A 25,773-nucleotide genomic window follows, 5' to 3' on the forward strand; every position below is an offset into this window, starting at 1 on the left:
AATAGCCATCGTCATGGACTCATTCAGACTCGCAGGCACAGGGAACCCCACCATAACATCCTTAATGGCATCAGAGAGACCTTCTCTGAAAATCGCCGCCAGGGCGCACTCATTCCACTGAGTAAGCACAGACCATTTGCGGAATTTTTGGCAGTATATTTCAGCTTCATCTTGCCCCTGAGACAAGGACATCAAGGCCTTTTCCGCCTGAAGCTCTAAATGAGGTTCCTCATAAAGCAACCCCAAGGCCAGAAAAAACGCATCCACATTGAGCAACGCAGGATCCCCTGGTGCCAATGCAAAAGCCCAGTCTTGAGGGTCGCCCCGGAGCAAGGAAATTACAATCCTGACCTGCTGTGCAGGGTCTCCGGCAGAGCGAGACTTCAGGGACAAAAACAATTTGCAATTATTTTTAAAATTTTGAAAGTGAGATCTATTCCCCGAGAAGAATTCAGGCAAAGGAATTCTAGGCTCAGACATAGGTGCATGAACAACAAAATCTTGCAAATTTTGTACCTTTGTGGCGAGATTATTCAAACCTGTAGCTACACTCTGAAGATCCATTTGAAACAGGTGAACACAGAGCCATTCAAGGATTAGAAGGAGAGAAAGAGAGGAAGGCTGCAGTATAGGCAGACTAGCAAGTGATTCAATTAAGAGCACACTCAGAACTAGAGGAAAAAAAAAAAAAAAAAATAGTAGCAGACTTCTTTTTTCTCTCCTTTCTCAGCCAGTAATTTAACCCTTTTTTGGGCCGGTCAAACTGTCATGATTCTCAATGGCGAGAGAACATAGCCCAGCATATATGAGAACTAGCTCTTGGAAGATGGAAACTATACTGACCATGAACTAAACCTGCCGCACAACTAGAAGTGGCCGGGTAGCATGCCTACGTTTTTTTATCCCTAGATGCCCAGCGCCAGCCGGAGAACTACCTAATCCTAGCAGAGGAAAAGACAGTCCTGGCTCACCTCTAGAGAAATTTTCCCAAAAGGCAGACAGAGGCCCCCACATATATTGGCGGTGATTTTAGATGAAATGACAAACGTAGTATGAAAATAGGTTTAGCAAAATCGAGGTCCGCTTACTAGATAGCAGGAAGACAGAAAGGGCACTTTCATGGTCAGCAGAAAACCCTATCAAAACACCATCCAGAAATTACTTTAAGACTCTGGCATTAACTCATAACACCAGAGTGGCAATTTCCGCTCACAAGAGCTTTCCAGACACAGTAACGAAACAGCAGCTGTGAACAGGAACAAAATGCAAAAACACACAAGGACAAAAGTCCAACTTAGCTGGGAGTTGTCTAGTAGCAGGAACATGCACAGAAAGCTTCTGATTACATTGTTGACCGGCATGAAACTGACAGAGGAGCAAGGTTATATAGCGACTCCCACATCCTGATAGGAGCAGGTGAACAGAGGGGATGATGCACACAAGTACAATTCCACAAGTGGCCACCGGGGGAGCCCAGAATCCAATTTCACAACAGTCCGGTAGGTGGAACTTTAATTTGTCATGTGACGCAGCACAGCCGTCATTCTTACCCCCTTGGCGCCGTGCGCTGCCTCCTCAGCGTTGTTTGAATCTGTCCCGGAGCCTGCGCTGTTATGTTAGCCCTTGGCCAGGCACACTTAGCGCTGCCCGTCTACTGACATTATTTGGTGTCAGGCTGGCTGCGCCTGTGCGGCCGCGCTGGACGAGATCCCGCCTCGTAGTGTCTTCTGATTTAATCCCACTGCGGGCCTGTGATCCATGGACATGCGCAGTGCATATCTTAACCTCCGCCTCTCACTCATCTCCCTACGCCTTATTCAGACCGTGCGCCGTCAGCTGATCCCTAATAGCATGCCACGGCCGTGACACCGCACAGTCTGAAGAAGCTGTAGGGAGGGGAGTGAGAGGCGAGGATATGCACTGCTCATGCCCATGGATCACAGGTCCGCAGAGTGATTACATTAGAAGATAAAGCGAGGCGGGATCTTGGCCAGCGCGGCCACACAGGCGCAGCCAGCCTGACACCAAATGATGTCAGAAGACGGGCAGAGCAAAATGTGTGCATGGCCAAGGGCTAACATAACAGCGCAGGCTCCGGGACAGATTCAAACAACGCTGAGGAGGCGGTACACGGCGCCAAGGGGGTAAGAATGACGGCTGTGCTGCGTCACATGACAAATGAAAGTTCCACCTACCGGACGGTTTAACGGTGTGAGGGGACACATTTCATAAGTGTCAAGTTCAGCGTTTGCAAGGACCATAATTAAAAGAGCTAAGTTTACCTTTTTCAGCATTAGTGCTGTACAAGATGGCTCCTTCAGCTACAAACGCCTTGGGGAGGGGGGGGTTAAAGGTTCCCTTTCAACTTGCTCCAGTGCAGGCTTCGGCCTACACTCTGCTCTTCCTACTGACCCTGGGCTCTAACACCGCCAGTTGGCGCCCGGAAGTGCTAGCTGCACAGAGCAAAACACCAGCCAATGTGTCAGTGGGGTTCAGCACCGCCAGCTGTTCCCCTGCTGTGTAGCTGGCAACGTGTCCTGCAACAACCACGCAGACACAAAGCTGCCGCCAGTGCAGGCTTCGGCCTACCCTCTGCTCCCTCTCCTCCTGCTGACCCTGGGCTCTAACACCGCCAGTTGGTGCCCGGTACTGCTAGCTGCACAGAGAAAAACACCAGCCAATGTGTCAGTGGGGTTCAGCACCGCCAGCTGTTCCCCTGCTGTGTGGCTGGCAACGTGTCCTGCAAAAGCCACGCAGACACAAAGCTGCCTCCAGTGCAGGCTTCGGCCTACACTCTGCTCCCTCTACTCCTCCTGCTGACCCTGGGCTCTAACACCGCCAGTTGGGGCACAGAAGTGCTGGCTGCACAGAGCCAAACACCTCGACAATGTGTCAGTGGGGTTCAGCAACGCCAGCTGTTCCCCTGCTGTGTAGCCGGCATCGTGTCCTGCAAAAGCCACGCAGACACAAGAACTGAAATTGAAGGGAACCTGTCCCCCCCCCCCAGGCGTTTGTATGTATAACAGCCACCTTGTACAGCAGTAATGCTGCATTTGTACAAGGTAGCTCACTAAGTTATTCTCCTTGCACATGTGGAACGAAACACGTCTAAAATGTGTCCCCCGAGACCATTAAAACGTCCCTGAGGTGTAACTTTCCTTTGTAATGACACGCAGCGACCCCCTTGGTAGCACAGCCCTTCTTCTGACATCATTGTTTGGCTGGCTGCGCCTCTGCGGCCGCCCTGCCCGACACAACGCCCCTCGGTGTCTTATTTATTTTGACTGCGAGGGTGTGATTGACGGGCATGAGCAGTGCATATCTTCGCCAGGCTGTCACTCAGCTCCTTCCGCCTTCTTCAGACTGTGCGGCTTCATGGCCGTGGCATGCGATAAGGGATCAGCTGACGCCGCACAGTCTGTAGCAGGTGTAAGGACACGAGCGAGAGGCGAACATATGTACTGCGCCAGGCCATGAATCCCAGCCCCGCAGTGTGAAACACTGTAAAGACACTGCGGGGCTGGGATTCATGGGCATCGCGAACCGCACCAGCCGACATGAAATGATGTCAGAAGACGGGCAGCGCATGGCCAAGGGATAACGCAACAACACAGACTCCTGTACAGCAAAATGCGATGCTCAGGAGGCCTCGCCAAGCACCAAGGCGGTATTTTTGCCAGCTGTGCTGCGTCTCATTACGAAGGGAACTCCCGCCTCCAAGACAGATTGACTGTATAAGGGCCAAAATGTTGTACGTGTTTCATTCAGCTTGTGCAAGGAACAAAATTAAAAGAGCAACCTTTGACTTGTGCAGCACTACTGCTGCATAAGGCGTGGCTCTTCTAGTTTGTAACACCTGAGGGGGGGTTAAAGGTTACCTTTAAAATTGGTTCAATTAGGCTTCGGCCCACACTCTGCTCCCCCTGCAGAGCCTGGGCTCTAACACCGCCAGTTGGTGCCCCGAAGTGCTGGCTGCACAGAGCAAAACACCCGCCAATGTGTCAGTGGGGTTCAGCACCGCCAGCTGTTCCCCTGCTGTGTAGCCGGCAACGTATCCTGCAACAGCCACGCAGACACAAAGCTGCCGCCAGTGCAGGTTTCGGCCTACACTCTGCTCCCTCTCCTCCTGCTGACCCTGGGCTCTAACACCGCCAGTTGGTGCCCGGTACTGCTAGCTGCACAGAGAAAAACACCAGCCAATGTGTCAGTGGGGTTCAGCACCGCCAGCTGTTCCCCTGCTGTGTAGCCGGCATCGTGTCCTGCAAAAGCCACGCAGACACAAGAACTGAAATTGAAGGGAACCTGTCGCCCCTCCCCCAGGTGTTTGTATGTTTTACAGCCACCTTGTACAGCAGTAATGCTGCATGTGTGCAAGGTGGCTCATAAACTTATTCTCCTTGCACACGTGGAACAGAACACGTCTACAATGTGTCCCCTGAGACCATTAAAACGTCCCTGAGGTGTGACTTTCCTTTGTAATGACACGCAACAACCCCCTTGGTAGCACAGCCCTTCTTCTGACATCATTGTTTGGCTGGCTGCACCTCTGCGGCCGCCCTGCCCGACACAACGCCCCTCGGTGTCTTATTTATTTTGACTGCGAGGGTGTGATTGACGGGCATGAGCAGTGCATATCTTCGCCAGGCTGTCACTCAGCTCCTTCCGCCTTCTTCAGACTGTGCGGCTTCATGGCTGTGGCATGCGATAAGGGATCAGCTGACGCTGCACAGTCTGTAGCAGGTGTAAGGACACGAGCGAGAGGCGAACATATGTACTGCGCCAGGCCATGAATCCCAGCCCCGCAGTGTGAAACACTGTAAAGACACTGCGGGGCTGGGATTCATGGGCATCGCGAACCGCACCAGCCGACATGAAATGATGTCAGAAGACGGGCAGCGCATGGCCAAGGGATAACGCAACAACGCAGACTCCTGTACAGCAAAATGCGATGCTCAGGAGGCCTCGCCAAGCACCAAGGTGGTATTTTTGCCAGCTGTGCTGCGCCTCATTACGAAGGGAACTCCCACCTCCAAGACAGATTGACTGTATAAGGGCCAAAATGTTGTACGTGTTTCATTCAGCTTGTGCAAGGAACAAAATTAAAAGAGCAACCTTTGACTTGTGCAGCGCTACTGCTGCATAAGGCGTGGCTCTTCTAGTTTGTAACACCTGAGGGGGGGTTAAAGGTTACCTTTAAAATTGGTTCAATTAGGCTTCGGCCTACACTCTGCTCCCCCTGCAGAGCCTGGGCTCTAACACCGCCAGTTGGTGCCCCGAAGTGCTGGCTGCACAGAGCAAAACACCCGCCAATGTGTCAGTGGGGTTCAGCACCGCCAGCTGTTCCCCTGCTGTGTAGCCGGCAACGTGTCCTGCAACAGCCACGCAGAAACAACAGACCTACAAATGCCTCCAGTGCAGGCTTCGGCCTACACTCTGCTCCCCCTGCTGACCCTTTGCTCCAACACCGCTAGTTGGGGCTCTAGGAAGACAAGCTTGAATAGGTCCCCATCCTGGTTCCAGCACCGTCAGCTGGTTCCGGGCAGAGCCTTTGGCTTAGGTGCCTCCTTCTGGGTATCCGAGTTCCACCAACGTCAGGTGGTCCTTGGTAGTGCTTTCAGGCACGGGTACCTCCTGCTTAGTAACTGGGTTCCAGTAACGTCAGCTGGTCCTCGGTAGTTCCATTGGCTTTTGGACCTTCGGCTACCCATCCGGGTTCCAGTACCGTCAGCTGGTTCTCGGCAGTGTCTTTTGCTCTTGTACCTTCTGCTCCCCATCCTGGTTCCAGTACCGTCAGCTGGTTCCGGGCAGAGCCTTTGGCTTAGGTGCCTCCCTCTGGGTATCCGAGTTCCACCAACGTCAGGTGGTCCTTGGTAGTGCTTTCAGGCACGGGTACCTCCTGCTTAGTAACCGGGTTCCAGTAACGTCAGCTGGTCCTCGGTAGTTCCATTGGCTCTTGGACCTTCGGGTAGCCATCCGAGTTCCAGTTCCATCAGCTGTTTCTCGGCATTTTCTCAGCCTTCTTGTACCTTCTGCTACATTTCCAAGTTCAAGACCCTAAAGACGACAACCCGGAAGACCACCCCTAAGATGACGACGACACCAGAGACGACAACCACTGAGATGACGACGACCCTGGAGACGATGACCCTGAAGACCACCCCGATGACGACGACCCCGGAGACGACGACCCTGGAGACGACGACCCTGGAGACGATGACGACATGGGAGACCGAGAAGCAGAAGAACAAGAGGCTGCAGAACAAAGAGCAGAAGAACATTAAGCATAACACTAAATATCAGAGCAAAAGATATTATCTAAATTATAAGCAGAAGAAGACTAAGCAGTGTATGGGGGTGAGTCCGTTCCTCCTCGTGGTGCCCCTGGATAAAGCCTGATGCTGCAGGCCAAACTGAACGCGGACAAATGTGACTCTTTTGTGACATGCAGAACGGAAGGTGTAATCTTCAAACTTTTATAGATAACAACTACGGGAATGCCTGTCACAAATAAGAATATGATGAAGAACTTGAATATGAAGAAGAATAATAGTTAAATAAAAAGAATATGAATAATGTAAAAAAAAAAATTTTAGGTAGAAGATGAAGAAGATGAATAAGGTGAAGAAGAAGTTGATGTCAAAGATGCTGATGATGATGAAGAAGAAAGTGTGGGAGAAGTAAAAAAGAGGGTGAAGGGCATGGAAGTAGTGAAACATCAATATCTGACAAAATAAAAAAAATCTTAACATCTATATATATAATTGTCTAAGGGTACTTCCGTCTGTCCTTCTGTCTGTCACCGTTATTCGTTCGCTGATTGGTCTCGGCAGCTGCCTGTCATGGCTGCCGCGACCAATCAGCGACGCGCACAGTCCAGAAAAAAATGGCCGCTTACTCCCCACACTCACTGCCGGCGCCCGCATACACCGCTCACACAGGGTTAATGCCGGCGGTAACGGACCGCGTTATGCCGCGGGTAACGCACTCCGTTACCGCTGCTATTAACCCTGTGTGTCCCCAACTTTGTACTATTGACGCTGCCTATGCGGCAACAATAGTACAAAATGTAATGTTAAAAATAATAAATAAAAAAAAAAACCTGCTATACTCACCCTCCGCCGCCTTTCTCGCTCCTCGCCACGCTCCCCGGACCGCTCCATTACAACCGTCAGCTTGCGGTTCGGTCCCGTCCCAGGGCTGGTGTGCGGCAAGGACCTGCCGTGACGTCACGGTCATGTGACCGCGACGTCTTCATAGGTCCTGCTCCCACCAGCCCTGGCACTTGCAATGGAACTCGGCTTCAGGAAAATGGCCGCCGCGATCTCGATCTGCGCACGCGCAGCATCCAGCGGCCATTTTCCTGAAGCCGACCACTACCATCTGCACAGGATCCCACGAAGAGGAGAGGCGGGACGCCGAGGAGCAGCGACAAGAATGGTGAGTATGATACACTACAAGGGGCCCTCGGATCGTTAGGTGAGTATGTTTATTTTTTATTTTTTGGCCCTATACGTGCCTCGGTAATATACTACGTCACTGGGCAATATCCTACGTGGCTGTGCTGTATACTACAAGGCTGGGCAATATACTACGTGGCTGGGCAATATACTACAAGGCTGGGCAATATACTACAAAGCTGTGCTGTATACTATGTAGCTGGGCAATATACTACGTCGCTGGGCAATATACTACGTAAATGGGCAATATACTACGTAAATGGGCAATATACTACATGGACATGCATACTCTAGAATACCCAATGCGTTAGAATCGGGCCACCATCTAGTAGTCAATATCTTTGTAACTCCGAACGTCTTTAAAAAAAATTAAAATTCCTGCTATTCTATTTGATTGGGCTAAACCTCTATGCCTTTAATGTCTCCGCCACCTCCCCCAATACATCCTACATTATTCTTAGTTGTTTTCCTTCATGTAGAATGAACCTACAAGGAAAGAAAGGGTTTATTTTAATTCCGATATTTTCGTCCCATTGACTTGCATTGGGATCGGGTATCGGAATCGGCGAGATCCGATACTTTGACGGTATCGGCCGATACTTTCCGATACCGATACTTTCCGATATCGGAAGGTATCGCTCAACACTATTTACTAGCACTATCATGGCAGGGGAAGGAGACAGTGCACTATTCAGTGCATCCCTATGCTTGAGCTGGTGGGAGAGGGGTCCTCCGATGGATTCACAGATTTCTCAGTGAGCCAGTCCGAGCCTGGTCACCAGTACGCTGTAGTACTCAGCTCGTGCTTCTGGAAACATACACCCGTAAATTAGATGTGCTCTCATAGCTACAGAAATTCCAAACATGTGGACGATAAATGTTGTTTAGGCACATTGGGGCTCAGAATGGAGGGAACATTTGGATTTAATAGTACATAATTCGCTGAATTTCTTTTGGGAGGGAAGGAGCCATAGCACTTTTTCAGACCCATTGTACTACCAGAAACATGGAAGTCCCCTATATTTCAGTTAACAGATGATGGATCTGAGTGGGGACTTACTTTTTTCGTGGATTGAGTTGAAACTTTTATTGGGAACATTTTACATAACGTTTGGGATCACATTTATCCTGCGCTCTACACTGAGCACCTACATCGGGGTTTCCATCTAAATCTCCAAGAGGCGTGATTCAGATGAAAACCGCAAGGGATCCATTCAAATAAAAAATAAGGCAGCAGAGTTGGTCTGGACTCCATCTGGCCTTTATTCAGCGGTGTCCTTTTCAGAAGTACATAAAATTGTGGTGGACTGTGCATTTATGGACACCTAAAAAAAGACAGACACCACTAGATCACAGGCCAGATGGCTTCCACAGTGACTCCATTTGCCTCATTATAGGGAATCTTCCATAAGGGGGTTCTGTCTGAATCACATATTTCAAAGATTTACAAGGAATCCCCGATGTAAGTGCTCAGCCTTACTGTGATCTTTGGGAGACAGAGTAAAAAAAAAAATCAACAGCAGGTGAAGAATTAGCTTTAGTTTTTACGCAGTTCCTCGTACAGTGTAAGTAATTAGGTGACTTTATTCTCCTGGTCGTTGCGATTAGAGCACTACCAGATTTATATAGTTTTCTTTATGTTTGGCTGCTCTCACACACTAAAAAACACTTTATTATTTTTGCATTTCCATATTTTGAGAGCTATCATTTTTCCATATTTCAGCCAACAGAGTCATTTGACAGCTTGTTTTAGCAGGACGAGTTGATGATGTTTCTATTGGTCGGATGCATGACATTTTTTGATCACTGTCTATTCTGACTTTTGGAAGGCAGAATGAACAAAAAGCAGCAATTCAGGAATTGCTTTTTTTTTCTTTTTTTATGCCGTTCCAAATGTGGTAAAATTGGTAAGGCAGCTTTATTCTTCGGGTCAGCATGATTACAGCGATATCACATTTATATATTTTTTTAATGTTTTGGTGCTTTCACACAATAAACACTATTTTATTGAAAAAATTATTTTTTATCGCTTTATTCTTAGAGCTATTACTTTTTATTTTTTGCTCATGGAGCTGTATGACAGCTTGTTTTTTTTGAGGGACAAGATGAGGTTTTTAGCTATTCCATATACTGTATATCTAATATATAAAGCTGAATGTGTGTGTATGTACAGTATGTATGTATGTATGTCCGGGATTGGCATCTGCACAGTCGCAGCTACAGCCACAAAATGTTGCACAGTCACACGTCTGGACCCCGAGAGCGTCATAGGCTATGTTGTGAGGCGAAATTTTAACCCCGCGAGTTCCAATTCACCAAACAATTTTTCCCCTATCTACATAATGGGGAAAAAGTGAAAGGAAAAGTGTTGGAGGCAAATTGACAGCTGCCAGATGTGAACAAGGGGGACTTAAAGAGTGAGAACGATGGCGCCAAAGAGTATATACCGTACAGTTGCTAAGGTGGGGCCCCGACATGGGATGGGATACTCACCACACACGGGAATATGAACACACACACAAAATGCGCCACACACTACCACGTGCTTGAACACATATACCACCCTCAGCACACATTTCACCACACATACACCAACCTCGCCACATAAAAGTCGAAACACAAAAGTCGCCACTCAAAACTCGCCACGTGCAAAATTCACCACATGCAAAACTCGCCACATGCAAAACTAGGCTCACGCAAAACTCGCCACACGTGCAAAACTCATCTCATGGAAAACTCGCCACACGCAAAACTTGCACAAGTGGAAAAATTGCCACATGCACAAAAGTTGCAACACATGCAAAAGTTGCCTTACACAAAAATTGCACATACTCAAAACGCACCGCACATAAAACTCGCCACGCGCAAAACTCGCCATGCGCAAAACGTGCTGCACACAACTTGCTACACTAACCTGTCACATGCTACTCGACACACAAAAAGTTGCTACACGCAAGTCGCCACACAAAACTCATCTCACAAAAGTTGCTACATGCATGTCGCCACACGCAACTCAACACACACAACTCGACACATGAAACTCGCCCTAAAACACACACAAGTCTGGTATAATCCTTCAAAAATAAAAATCTGATTAATAAGCAGAAAAACTACAAGAGCAACAAATATACCATATAGGAAATACGGCAGCTGTCAGTCACATGACCTGTCTATTATGTGTATGTGTGAGCTAATATATACTGCCAGGGGGGAGGGCTTCCTGTTGGCTGGGGATTTATCAGGCTGCCAATAGCAACCAATCACATCTCAGCTTCTATTTTGCTACAGTTAATTAATCTGAGCTCTGATTGGTTAATATAGGCAACAAAGGACATTCTCAGTATACCAAACCTTGTGTGAGGTAATAGCATGTCAGTTAGGGTGTGTTGGTGGAAAGACTGATGTCAATCACATTACCTCTATGTGAGAGGATATAGAAACTGCCAGTTACAGACTATTTTTTACCACAATAATGCCTCATAAGAAAAGGAATTCCATACCATGAATGTCAGCTGATGCAAAAAGAAAAACTGCATTATGGGCCAATGAAAAATGTAAAGACCGAGAAGCAAGGCTGACACACATGAGAACAGCAGCTGCTTCCTCAAGAGCTAATGAACTTTCTGAGCAGAGGGAAGCAAGGCTTGCAGACAAGAGAACAAGAGCTGCTTCCTCAAGGGCCAATGAACTTTCTGAGGGGAGGGAAGCGAGGCTTGCAGATAAGAGAAGAAGAGCTCTTTCCTCAAGAGCCAATGAACTTTCTGAGGAGAGGGAAGCGAGGCTTGCAGACATGAAAACAAGAGCTGCTTCCTCAAGGGCCAATGAACTTTCTAAGGAGAGGGAAGCGAGGCTTGCAGACATGAAAACAAGAGCTGCTTCCTCAAGAGGCAATGAGTCATCTCAGCAGAGAGAAGGCCGACTTGCCACTAAGAGAATTGCTATTTCTTTCACCAGGGCACAGGGAATGGTTGGAGATTTGAAACATGCTGCCTTTTGTTACCAGTCAGACATAAACTATCAGCATAATCCTAAAGTTCAGATAGGAAAAATGGATGTGGTCTGCATGTACTGCAGTGCCCTGAAGTGGAAAGATGAACCGCCAGGTTTATGCTGTGCAAATGGCAAGATAAAACTTCCACCTCTCCTGTCACCATCAGATCCCCTAAAGTCTCTGATGACAGGTACCAGTACAATAACAAAGCATTTCTTGGACAACATCAGGAAGTACAACTCCTGCATCCAAATGACATCATTTGGTGCAACAAAAGAAATGTTTACAACAGGATTTATGCCGACATTTAAAGTTCAAGGACAGGTCTACCACTCAATTGGCTCACGGCTTCCATTACAAGGAGAAGAACCTCAATTTCTTCAACTCTTCTTCATGGAAAATGCAGAAGCAGAGGCTCAGCAGAGATGCTCTTTAATTCCTAACACTCGCCTTGATATTGTCACTATTTTGCAGCAGTTCCTTCACTCCAACAATCCATATGTTCAACTTTTCAAGACTGCACTTGAATGCATGCCAAATGATGATTACAAGGTTGTCATTGGAGCTGACAAAACACCACAAGGTGAGCATCAGTGATGTTTCAATGCTCCCACATTTGCTGAGGTAGCCATCTTGATTGTAGGTAATGATTTTCAAAGCCGTGACATTGTGCTTCAGAAAAGGAACAATAGTTTGCAACGAGTAGCAGAAACTCACAGGTCCTATGATGGTCTGCAATATCCAATCATCTTTTGGCAGGGACAGGATGGCTATCACTTTGGAATACTTCAGACAGATCCTACAACAGGCAACCCTTCAGGAAAAAAAGTGCCTGCCATGGACTTCTATGCATATAGGATCATGACAAGATTTGCAGAGGAAAATCACATCTTGAAATGCAAACACCTCTTTCACTAATTTATTGTTGACATGTATACAAGGATTGAGAGTGAACGTCTTTTATATATCCGACTAAATCAAAAGAAGCTCAGGGCAGAGGAATATATTCACCTTAGAGATGCTGTTGCAAATTATGCTGATCCAAAAGAGTTGGGGAAAATGGTTATTCTTCCATCAACTGTCACTGGAAGCCCACGACACATGCATGAATACACACAGGATGCAATGACTTATGTGAGAAAGTATGGCCGTCCAGATCTTTTCATCACCTTTACTTGCAATCCTGCCTGGGAGGAAATTGGAGGGCACCTGTTGCCGAGCCAAAAAACAGTGAATCGCCATGACCTTATTGCTCGGGTTTTCAAACAGAAACTTTCAAAAATGACTAATCTCATAAAAAAAAAATCACATATATTGGTGAGACGCAGTGCTGGATGTATTAAGTTGAATGGCAAAAAAGAGGCCTTCCTCACGCCCACATCTTGATCTGGCTGAAGCAAAAAATACAGCCTACCGAAATTGACAATATCATCAGTGCCAAATTGCCAGACCTTCAGATTGACCCATTGCTGTTTGACACCATCACAAAAAACATGATCCATGGTCCGTGTGGGAGTCTCAACAAAAATTCTCCCTGTATGATTGATGGCAGGTGTTCAAAGCATTACCCACGATTCCTGGTCCAAGAAACCCAAACAGGACAAGATGGATATCCAGTCTACCGAAGAAGAAAGCCAGGGGATGGTGGTTTCACAGGAAAGCTCAAAATGAGTGTTGGTTCATCACTCCAAGAGATAGAAATTGACAACAGGTGGGTAGTGCCTTACAACCCTTTGCTCGAAAAAATCTTCCAGGCCCACATAAATGACAAATCTTGCCACTCTGTGAAATCAATCAAGTATATCTGCAAATATGTCCACAAAGGAAGTGATCAAGCAATTTTTGAACTCCAGAAAAATTGACCTATTATTGATGAAGTGGAGACATTCCAGATGGGCAGGTACATAAGCAGCAATGAAGCTGTTTGGAGAATACTAGGATTCTCCATTTATGAGCGCTACCCACCAGTTGTGCATCTGACTGTGCACTTGGAAAATGGATAGAGAATTTACTTTAACCCAGCAAACTTGCAGCAGCAGCTCCTAACACCACCTAAGACCACCCTCTTGGCATTTTTTGAGCTGTGTCAACAAGACCCTTTTGCAAAAACAATTCTCTACTGTGATTTAAAACAGCAATAAATAATAATGTGTGATAAATCACATGATCCTACCAAGATTTAGGGAACATAGCTATAGCAGGAATTAAAACATAACTTTTAATAAATAACAATAAAAAATGAAAATGTGTCACCAAAAACGTGTCAATAAAAAGAACCACTAAGTATGTTCAAATAATTGACATACCATACATAGATCAGTACTAATAAGGATTTCCGTGAGGACACAGGCAGTAGTCCAGTGTCCCAACACTTAAACCAAGGAACCTGGTTTAGAAAATGGCATAAACCAATGGCACTAATCAGATACCCAAACAATTAAACAGGTGCCTTGGTTGCATTATTATTAGCAGTCAATCATATACTGAAAGATAAATGAATAAGGAGGGGTGCAAACAATTGGGAGAATAATAATAATGGAACAATCTCACCAATTGTCGAGGATGAATGGAGCCCCAATGGTGCTTCTATGGAAAAATCCGTTATCGCACGACGTCAGGAGACAATACCCTGTCAATCCCTGCGGGGCTATCAATGAATCTCAATCCCCGAACTCCTGTCCTTACAAGGACAGTCCACAGCTACCCCTACAATGTAACAAGCCCTGCATTCTCCCTGTTAGAAGGTCCCAACGCGTTTCTTTGCAAGCAGGATCATCAGGGGACTAGCTTGCATGGGAGATAAAGTGCTTCAGTGCTAAAGATAGAGCTGCCACCCTCTATACTGGACTGCAGATCTATCTAGATCTATGTATGGTATGTCAATTATTTGAACATACTTAGTGGTACTTTTTATTGACACGTTTTTGGTGACACATTTTCATTTTTTATTGTTATTTATTAAAAGTTATGTTTTAATTCCTGCTATAGCTATGTTCCCTTCTCTACTGTGATTTACCAAAGTACTACACTTGGAATGCCTCCAGAAAACCTCTGGAACGGAGGAAACGGGGGCTTGATATTGAAGGCTATCCAGGGGTGAAGGCAACTGTTACTCTTGGTCACGTCTACACTGTTCATTCGTCAAATGCAGAGTGCTTCTACCTGCGCATGTTACTTCATGTTGTCAAAGGCCCTACATCATTTTCTGACATGAAGATCGTCGGAGGCCATGTGTGTGAAACATTCAGGGAAGCTTGCCAAAGGAAAGGACTTCTGGAAAATTATGGACACTGGGACATGACCCTCAGTGAAGCAGCAGCCACACAAACCCCAAAGCGACTAAGACACCTCTTTGCTATTATTCTAACAACCTGTAGCATTTCAAATCCTCTTGAGATTTGGACAAAGTACAAAACTGATCTCAGTGAGGACATCCTCATGCAGATTAGAAGGGAAAATCCTCAGCAACTCATTAACTTCACTGAGGAAATGTTCAATGAAACGTTAATGCTCCTTGAAAATCAGTGCATAGCAATGTCAGGAATAGCCTTACAGTTGCTTGGTTTGCCTGCTCCAATAAGAAATCCTGAAGGCATCCAAATGTGTAGGGAGATTTTCATAGAAACAAACTACAACATTGATGAACTGACAGCATTTGTGTCTCAGAACGAGCCAATATTGGTACCAGATCAAAGGGACGCCTATAACTACATTTTAAGTTTCAGTGAAACCAAGAAAGGTGGGATTGTCTTCCTTGATGCTCCAGGTGGAACAGGAAAGACATTTGTAATCAACTTGCTCCTGGCAAAATTTCGACAACAAAAAAAGATTGCACTTGCAGTGGCATCTTCTGGAATTGCAGCTACGCTTTTAAAAGGTGGCAGGACAGCACATTTGACATTCAAACTACCACTTAACCTGTCTCACAGTGACAGCCCCTTGTGTAATATTGCCAAGGGATCAGGACTAGCCAAATTGCTTCAAAAATGCAGTGCCATCATTTGGGATGAATGCACCATGTCACACAAAAGGGCTCTGGAAGCAATGGACAGACTGCTGCAAGACCTGCGTAGCAACAAATATAGCATGGGAGGAGTAGTTGTTGTTTTGGCAGGTGAGTTCCGCCAAACACTACCTGTTATTACAAGATCAACCCCTGCAGATGAACTCAATGCCTGTCTCAAAGCATCGTACCTTTGGAGAAAAGTAAAGAAAATGTCACTTAACACAAACATGAGGGTCTACATGACCGGCGATGTTTCTGCTGGACTGTTTTCAAGACAGCTGTTGACTATTGCAGATGGCAAGGCACTAGTAATCTCAACCACTGGACAGATCACTTTCCCAAGCAACTTTTGTTGCATTGTGACATCCATTGAGGAGTTAAAAGCAAAGGTTTTTCCAAACATTCAACTCCACTTCAAAAATTCTGGCTGGCCGTGTGAAAGGGCTATTCTAGCTCCCAAAAATGACAACGTCAACAAGATCAATCTTCAAATTCTAAATCTCCTTCCAGGTGTGTGCACAACCTACAAGTCAGTGGATAGTGGATAGTGGTAGACCCTGCTCAAGCATTATTTTATCCAAGTGAGTTCCTCAATTCCTTGGAGCCACAAGGACTTCCTCCTCACAACCTCTTTCTAAAACCTGGAGCACCTATTCTGCTATTGAGAAATTTGGATCCACCAAATCTGTGTAATGGAACAAGACTGTTGATTAAGTACCTGTTTCCACATGTAATTGGGGCAACCATTTTGACAGGATGTGCCACAGGAGAAGATGTTTTCATTCCAACAATTCCTCTCATTCCATCTGATTTGCCTTTTGATTTTAAGCGCCTCCAGTTTCCTGTTCGACTGGCATTTGCTATGTCCATCAACAAGGCTCAGGGACAGTCCTTGAAAGTAGTTGGAATCGATTTACAATCTCCATGCTTTTCTCATGGTCAACTTTATGTGGCCTGTTCAAGAGTTGGAACAGCCAAAAATCTGTTCGTCTTTGCACTTGAAGGAAAAACTAAGAATGTCGTTTATCAAAAGGCTCTCGAATAAGTAGTAGAACATTACTTCACATTACTTGGCCAATTTAGTTAAATCTGTGGGGAATATCTCTGGTGTTGAAATATATGTTGTGAAATGCTTCTGTTAGCTTAGTTTTTACCTTTTAATAATTACATTTCTATCTATTTGTTTTGTGGTTTTTGTGTGCAGAATAAATTTTTGTTAACACATTCTATTTTGCTAACAGCAGTTATTAACCTGGGCGAAGCCGGGTAGTACAGCTATATATATTTTATATGTTTTCTGATTTTTTTGTTATATAATTTAACTATTTTTTTTTCTACTAGCGGGTAGCCGATCGGGTCGATCCCCCTGCCTGCCTTCTAAATGCTGTGATCAATATCAATTGCAGAATTTAGGGGGTTCAATTGTCTTAGCAGTGAGTGCCAGGTGTCAGCTGTGATATCTGCTGATAACTAGGCGGCGATCGTGCTTGCACAGCTTCTGTGCATGCAAAATCGCTTGGACCAGGGCCGGACTGGCCATAGGGCAGTTCTGGCATTTGCCAGAGGGGCCGCCCCCTGCCGTGGGCCGCTCCCTCTGCAGGAGCACCATTGATGTGACAGGACAGGAGCCGCTCAGGAGAAGAAGGAGGCGCGGTCTCAACTGCTCTGTACATGTGAGCAGCAGCAGTGGGACACAGGAGTCCACAGTGAGAAGGAAGGGCAGAGGCAAGGTGGGGGGGAAGGGAGGCATTTATCCCCGGCCATGTCCCAGCTCCGGCGGGGATAATTTACATACATACCTCTCTAGGAGGCCGCACCAGATTCATATCGCCAGCACTGCTGCTGTCTGGCACTCAGCCAATGAAAACAAGCAGGGGAGCTACAGAAACCATTGAGGAGGTGGGCGGGGCCAGTGCTGTGAGGAGAAAAAGACTGGAAGATCCCAGCACTGAGCTCCTCCAATAGCAGCTGCAGCGTTCCCTCCTCTGCCGGATCAGTGCTGGAGGATGCACGGCCGAGAGCAGGACAGGAGGGCCCAGGCCTGTGTGTGCAATGACTGCTCTAGCAACAGAGCTGAAATCCCCTGCTCCTAGGATGCATCATCAGATGAAGAAATCCAGCTGCCTGTAGAAAGGAGTGAGTATATGTGTATGCTCAACGTGTAAACTGTGTATATGTGCAGGTCATGTGTCTGTAGTTTGAGTATGTGTATATATGTACTGTGTGTATATGTATGTATATATATATATATATATATATATATATATATATATACACTCACCGGCCACTTTATTAGGTACACCATGCTAGTAACGGGTTGGACCCCCTTTTGCCTTCAGAACTGCCTCAATTCTTCGTGGCATAGATTCAACAAGGTGCTGGAAGCATTCCTCAGAGATTTTGGTCCATATTGACATGATGGCATCACACAGTTGCCGCAGATTTGTCGGCTGCACATCCCAAAGATGCTCCATACAAGGCAGGATGGATCCATGCTTTCATGTTGTTTACGCCAAATTCTGACCCTACCATCCGAATGTCGCAGCAGAAATCGAGACTCATCAGACCAAGCAACGTTTTTCCAATCTTCTACTGTCCAATTTCGATGAGCTTGTACAAATTGTAGCCTCAGTTTCCTGTTCTTAGCTGAAAGGAGTGGTACCCGGTGTGGTCTTCTGCTGCTGTAGCCCATCTGCCTCAAAGTTCGACGCACTGTGCGTTCAGAGATGCTCTTAGGCCTACCTTGGTTGTAACGGGTGGTGATTTGAGTCACTGTTGCCTTTCTATCAGTTCGAACCAGTCTGCCCATTCTCCTCTGACCTCTGGCATCAACAAGGCATTTCCGCCCACAGAACTGCCGCTCACTGGATTTTTTTTCTTTTTCGGACCATTCTCTGTAAACCCTAGAGATGGTTGTGCGTGAAAATCCCAGTAGATCAGCAGTTTCTGAAATACTCAGACCAGCCCTTCTGGCACCAACAACCATGCCACGTTCAAAGGCACTCAAATCACCTTTCTTCCCCATACTGATGCTCGGTTTGAACTGCAGGAGATTGTCTTGACCATGTCTACATGCCTAAATGCACTGAGTTGCCGCCATGTGATTGGCTGATTAGAAATTAAGTGTTAGCAAGAAGTTGGACAGGTGTACCTAATAAAGTGGCCGGTGAGTGTATATATATATATATATATATATATATATATATATATATATATATATGCACCTTATGTGTCTGTATATGTACTGTAATGCTGCAGAATCATGACCCCCCAGGCTGCCCACCCTGTATGTCCGTGACTTGCATTTTACTGCACTGTGCTGCAGATTTGTGCACACTAATATATTTTTAAAGGGAACATATCACCAGTGTTTGAGTCTGTCAACAAATGCAGCCGCCTTTACCTTCTCTGTGCTGCCTTAGGGTATGTGCACACGGGGCGTATTTGGTCTGGATTTGCTGTGGCTTGAACGCGGCGTACAGCCGCAGTGTCGAGATGTTACAGCACAGTGGAGGGGATTTTATGAAATCCCATCTCCACTATGCGTTCAGGGATGCGGGTGATGACACACCCAAAATTACGCACATGCGACGCGTCTTTATAGACTGCAGCATGTCTATCTTGCGGAGACAATCAGTCTCCACAAAATAAATATCCCTCCCTGTCCTATGTATAGATACAATGCGGTATCACCGCATGTACAAAAGGGGGCAGCGTTTTTGGCAGAGCCGGGATCAACTGCGTCCAAAGCGCTGCCAGTACACAGCATGGAAACATACCCCACACCAACATGTATATTGACTCCTGACCCCCTGCTTACCCCCAAACAAAACACTTTGAGTTGTTGTATTTAAAGGGAACCTGTCACCCCCCCAGGTGTTTTTAACTAAAAGAGCCACCTTGTGTAGCACTAATGCTGCATTCTGTCAAGGTGGCTCTTTTAGTTGTGCTCCCTTTCAATGCTAAAATAATCATTTTTATAATTTGTCCCTGATACCTCGAATTTGTCCGGGGGGGCATGTCTTTTCCCCCCAAACACAAATGCCTCCCAGCAGTCACTCAATACTCTCTGCCTTCATTAACGTCCCACTGGGGCTCCCGGATTTACCGCCTTGTCAGTGACCACAGCGGTGTGTCCCTCACTTCCCAGACGACCTTCCACGGTCGGAGCAGCAGCCGCAACAGCGACCACTTTGAGGAAGTTAACACGCAGCAGTCGCCCGTGTGTCCTGCTGCGGCCCCGGCGCCTGCGCTGTAAGTTCGAAGGGCAACGCAAACTGCTGATTCTATCAGATGAGAGAATATACATTGCCGTCTGCATTGGCCCTTAGACCGGTGTCACACTTGCGAGTGTAATGCGAGAAACTCACTCGAGTCTCTTGCTTCCATACCCGGCACTGTCGTCATCACTTGGGAGTGGAGCGTTCAGCTGCATTGAAATACATGCAGCCGCACACTCCGGTCCCTACTGCCAGCGACAGTGCCGGAAGTGAGAGACTCGCAAGTGTGACCCTGGACTTAGAATGATTCTTGTATTCAGCGTTTGCTGGATGCTGTAGCCTAGTGTTTGTATCTAGGGTATGTGCACACAGCCTTTTATTTCAGGTGGCAGAGCTGCTTCAAGAAAGCATCTCAAGTCTTTTACCTGAAGGCGCCATGTTTTTCTGTGCCACCGATGTCTTTTCACGATAGTTTCTGTTATAGTTGCAAGTGACACTGTGCTACTTTTTTTAATGGCCTCAGTTTCCAAGCACTGAAGCAGTTGAAAGAATTAACAACATGCGGAGCAGGTAAAGCAATGTCGTTTTACATTGCTGTGCACCAAGTTCATGTTATGCGGCAGGTTTGTGGCGCTTTTTCAGGTGGGTGGTCCCTGCCGCAATCCGCCTGAAAAAGATGTGTGCACACACCCTTACCTTGGTTCTGCAGCCACAAAATACATGCATCCCAACATGAAAACGATCTGTCCAGTCTCGTTTTTTAAAAGTTACCTCTGCTGCTTCTGTAAGGAAGGTAAGACATCGGTAAACTGGTTAATGAGTCACTACACATGGCCCGGTAATGTGTGCTTGCCCCCAGACTGAAACTTAAGTGATTTTCACTTATGAAAAAAATTAATTTAAAGCTTCTCCTATACATTACAATGTTAATCACGGACCACGCAGAGTGTACACTGGTGCTGTCTATGTGCTGTCCGTGATTGGCACAGGTTCATAGACCTGTATAGGTCATTTTGTCTGTGACAACGATAAAAAACGAAAAATGTCTCTGATTTTTATTTGGGGACACAGTCTGCAAAAGCATATGGGCATGTGAGCAGCACCATAGACTATAATGGAAAATAAATAATGTCCTGTTCTCAGGAGCGCAAGTCTGGGGCAATATGCTACCAAGAACCTTGATTTTTAAGCTGGCTAAAAATCGTCTCACGTGACTAATAATCATTTTGCTCTTACATCAGGTGATTACTGACCTATTTAAATGAGCAATAATCAGGAAGATGCACCAACACACATTTCATGATTATTGGCTCATCTAAGTTGGCCATAATTCAGTGGCTGTTGGCTATGCAGGTCCGCAACACAAAACGTTTTGATTGTATGCTGCTGACCTGTACTTGGACTATCTAGAGAGCAAGATTACAGAAGTTCAAGACGTGGGCCTGTGTGCTTAAAAATGCCAGGGCTGAATTTCAGTCCCAGTCCGGCCCTGGCTTGGACATACCAAGTACGTCCAAGGTTGAGAAGCTCTTCCCAACCATTTGGTACTGGGTACGTCCAAGGTCGGGAAGGGGATAATATTTCTCTAGTGACAGAGCTCCCCTTCCCTTCAGTCTTGCTGTGTGCCATCTTGCTTCTGGCAGAAGCGTGACAAATAAGCAAAAGGTAGTCCTACAAAGTATTGACTCAGGAAGGCTGAATACGTATGCACTTCACAATTTTCAGATTTATATATTTAAAATATTTAGAAAACCATGTATCACTTCCTTTATACTTCACAAATACTTGCTACTTTGTGTTGGTATGTCACATAAAATCCCAATAAAATACATTTAAGTTTGTGTGTGTTACGTGAAAAAATATGGAAAAGGTAATGTGGCATGAATACTTTTTCAAGGCACTGTAATAACTGGGGTATAACTTGTTGATAAATGAGTCTTCAACTGCTGTAAGCCCGCCAATCCTGAGAATGTGCTCTGAAATGCCCCATTCATTGGTTACAGGGCCGAAGGAGATAGCCGAATGAAGCGGTTGGCAATGACTGGCAGTTTTATAATCAATGAATGGAGTAGTGATGAGCACGCATGGCCACTCATGAAACATAATGGATCATTTCATGGAATCATTTATGGTATGAGTGGAGATGATCCCGACCGATTAGCAATTTATAATCTATCCCGTGAATAGCTGATAACTGGCCAAATTGGTAATTCCTTTTTAAGTTCCTTTATTTTGTGCTAGGGCAAATTACTAATAAACTATTTATTATATTATCTCTCAACAGGAAATACTCAGTAATAGAAGCTGCCACCCAACAACTTGCTTCTTCAATTTTCTCACAGGAGGCTGTAGTAGAGAAACAAAATCAAACCTACAAGAATCGCAATTCAGCCATTCAACACAGGAGTATTCCATCAAACGATGTCGGGAAAGAAAAAATCACTCCGTTACCAAATGTAATTAACTTATCATCCAACCTTTCCATGCTTCCAGATGGCCATCTCAATAGCAGCACATTCCTAGGAGTTGCAGAGGCTTATCTTGTTCCAGACACGATTTCTAAAATAGGAATAAGCATGGATACTCTGTCTTGCATCTCAGATGAGGTCGGCACAGTTGAGAGTCTGTTTGATAACATCATAACAGAAGATGACATTTTTTCATCTCCTTATGGGTTGCTTCAACCAAAAATGCATAATTTACATAAGAAAACAAGAAATGAACATGAATATAAAACAACCATACAGACCGAACTAATATTTCATGACACAAATAGACATACTTGGCTTCCCGAGAGTTTTGACAAATCTGGTTATCAGTTACCTTTTCTCCACATTGCATCCAATTCAATGGAGAACCAAAGTAGTGACTTCTCTTTAAGTAATCAAATGAATTATCATGAAGCTTTGCTACATGAAGATTCTACACTAGAAAACATTGAAATAGGATCTCCAACAATTATATTGTCTGAAAAGGGCTTCAAACAAATACAAACTGGTAATGAATGTGTTCAAGATATTTTCCCAGACAATGCAGGTTACTCAGTTGTTGGTTTTACCAAACGGATGCAAGATATTCTACATGATGATATGTTTATAGACAAAGAACTAGAACTTCAATCAGACAATATTAATGAACATATAGACTATAGCGTATTTTGGGCATCTCTTAATGATTGAATTTAGCTTTTTCATTCACTCCCATCACTTCATCACCACAGGTGTATAAAATGAAGCACATAGCAATGCAGTCAGCCGTCACAATCATTTGGGAAACACAAGAGTCGATCACTCTACAGAGATGAATTTGATTGTGGTACTGTAAATGGATGACACCATTGCAACAAGACACTTTATGGAATATTTAGGATGGAAGAAATTTCACAATCAATTGTAAATGGTATTATTTAAAAGTGTAAGCATTTAGAAGCTACATCATTAGCCACAAAATGGCAGATCACAAAATGTTAGTACAAAAACTGTGCTATTAGCTTCATGGCATTGGTTTACATGGTTAAGCAGCTACGTGCAAGCTTTAAATCACCAATCATTATGCCAAAAATCAGACTGAATAGTGTAAAGCTGCCACCACTGGACTCTGCAGCAGTACAATCATGTTCTGTAGAGTGATGAATCAAAGTTATTCATCTGGCAGTCTGAGGGTACAGTAGGGGAAATAAGTATTTAATCCCTTGCTGATTTTGTAAGTTTGTCCACTGACAGAATATCAAAAATAAAATCCAGAAAATCACATTGTATAAATTCTATAAAATTACTTGCATTTTACAGTGAGAAATAAGTATTTGATCCCTCTGGCAAAAAAAAAACTTAATACTTGGTGGCAAAACCCTTGTTGGCAAGCATAGCAGTCAGACTTTGGTGGAGTTGATGATGATGTTTGCGCACATGTCAGGAGGAATTTTGGTCCACTTTTCTTTGCAGATCAATTCTAAATCATTAAGATTTTGAGGCTGTCGCTTGGCAATTCGGAGCTTCAACTCCCTCCATAAGTTTTCTATGGGATTAAGTTCTGGAGACTGGCTAGGCCACTCCATGACCTTAATGTACTTCTTTTTGAGCCACTCCTTTGTTGCCTTGGCTGTATGTTTTGGGTAAATGTCTTGCTGGAATATATATAAAAGAAATCTAGCACTCAACTTAAGCAACCATTAGTTCATTTATTTGTAGCACTTGAAACGTTTCAGTCTGTGTGGACTTTAATCAGTCACTACAGTGATATAACCAAATCAAAACATAAACAAAGACATATCCAATATCAGGTACAAAGAGATACAAAATAAAGAAAGTATATACATATGACATATAGCGAAGTTCAGGTCAGTATACATGATTGTTGCATAGTACAATATATAGCAGTGGTGTCAGAACAAACAACCCCGCTCAGAGAAGTGTATGGAGAAACGGAAGATGTGGAAGCCGACATACAAGGAGAGAAGTCACGTACCGTGCTATTCATAGCGTATGTGGCAAAGTTTGCTACGGAAAGTAGTACACGTATCGTGCCTAGTATGATGTAAGAAGGAATCAGGGTTAATGGGTTGGAAATGCAAAAGGAGGAATTGAGGCCTATGTAATGTACTTACAGAGGAGGGGAGGGGGAGGGGCCGCCATGCTGCAGAGCAGTGTTTAGAAGTATCCAATATAGCTGTGAAATAATAACAATAGGGAATATGACCACCTATAGAAAACCACCGGTGGGGGCAGGTAAAAGCGTGCGCCGAGACAATAATTGATAAATACCTTGAGACAAATGCTGTCGGTGTGGGGTGGTGACCACATGTAACCATCCAGCATATAGGGGCTAGAAGGGATATGTCCATTAGTGCACATAACGGTGTTGTTAACGTATACCATATCACAGGTGATGTGGTAAAAAGTTACCTGCTAGAGCCTGTTTGTAGAGCGAGGGACCTGGCCTTCAAACACGGTATCCATCGTTTGTCTGTGGTGTGCATAGCCTAGCGCGGTTAAATGTAGTGCAGGGCGGATGTAAGGTGGACAAGGGGTGGAGTGCGGTCACCGGATGTGACGTCGCGCTGCTCCGTATAGACCGGAAGAAGAAGGCCGTGCGGTTCAGACGCCCAGTGTGCGTTCCACACCTCCCTAAAGTGTATAAAGGCTGTGAAGAAAATAATAAAAAAAGACATGTGCGAATAGTCTGTGGGGCTGAAATAGCAGATGCCACAGTATGTTTGAACCTGGTAGTGAGAGGCAAAAGAGGAAAGGGGAGGGGCAAGGGGTGGAGCCTGACCAGTGGCATGGATATAATAGAACTGTACCAGTAAAGGAGGGACTAAATGACTGCTGATGGATGTGGTATGCCTGTGAAAGGATGATGATGCCTACAGATACACAGTGCGTTGGTGACACAGTTACATCACCTTGAAGCTTACAGCTGTGCCTATAGTGAAGCGTGATATGCTGTCTCCAGGTCGTACTGAACAGGCGAAAGATAGTGATAGATCCAGTGGAAATTCATGATGTGCTCGTCAAATCTCCTAATACAGATGACTCTGAAGGAACAGAAAAAAAGTGTTAAAATACTGTATATGTCACAGTTACATCATATAAAGAACAATCGGTCTGACAGATAACATATACATTACAGAGACATTAGATAAAGGCAGATAGCTCATATTCTCTGTTTAAGCCTTTGGGTGACATCGTATCGAGTGTATGAATCCAAAAGGCTTCACATTTTTTAAGGGTAAGGATTCTGCTGCCCCCTCGGCGTGGTAGGGGTATTTGTTCCAGGACTTGAAAATGTAACTGGGAAATATTATGTCCCTTTGTGTGAAAGTGATGGGGTATAGGTAGGAGGAGGTTTTTGCAGCGTATCGTCGATTTGTGTTTGGATATCCTATCACGGATAGGTTGAGATGTCTCTCCTACATACAGAAGGCCACACGGGCATTTTATCACATATACTACGTATGTTGAACTGCATGTGAAGTAGCCCTGTATTTTGAATTCCTTGCCTGAGTATGGGTGTGTTATCTTGTCACTAGTGTTGAGCGATACCGTCCGATACTTGAAAGTATCGGTATCGGAAAGTATCGGCCGATACCGGCAAAGTATC

General features: G+C 45.2%; 1 protein-coding gene across 1 annotated transcript in view; it reads left to right on the forward strand.

Moving 5' to 3' along the window:
• C4H19orf85 (chromosome 4 C19orf85 homolog) overlaps positions 1-23,379 on the forward strand; it is a 58,105-nt gene extending 34,726 nt beyond the window's left edge. Inside the window, exon 2 of the mRNA XM_077257527.1 lies at positions 21,959-23,379. Within this exon, the coding sequence (XP_077113642.1) occupies positions 21,959-22,853 (895 nt within the window). The 3' untranslated portion in view covers positions 22,854-23,379. The remainder of the gene's footprint in view (positions 1-21,958) is intronic.
• Positions 23,380-25,773: the final 2,394 nt, after the last annotated feature.

The sequence above is a fragment of the Ranitomeya variabilis genome, chromosome 4, assembly GCF_051348905.1.
Source record: "Ranitomeya variabilis isolate aRanVar5 chromosome 4, aRanVar5.hap1, whole genome shotgun sequence".
NCBI classification, from domain to species: domain Eukaryota; kingdom Metazoa; phylum Chordata; class Amphibia; order Anura; family Dendrobatidae; genus Ranitomeya; species Ranitomeya variabilis.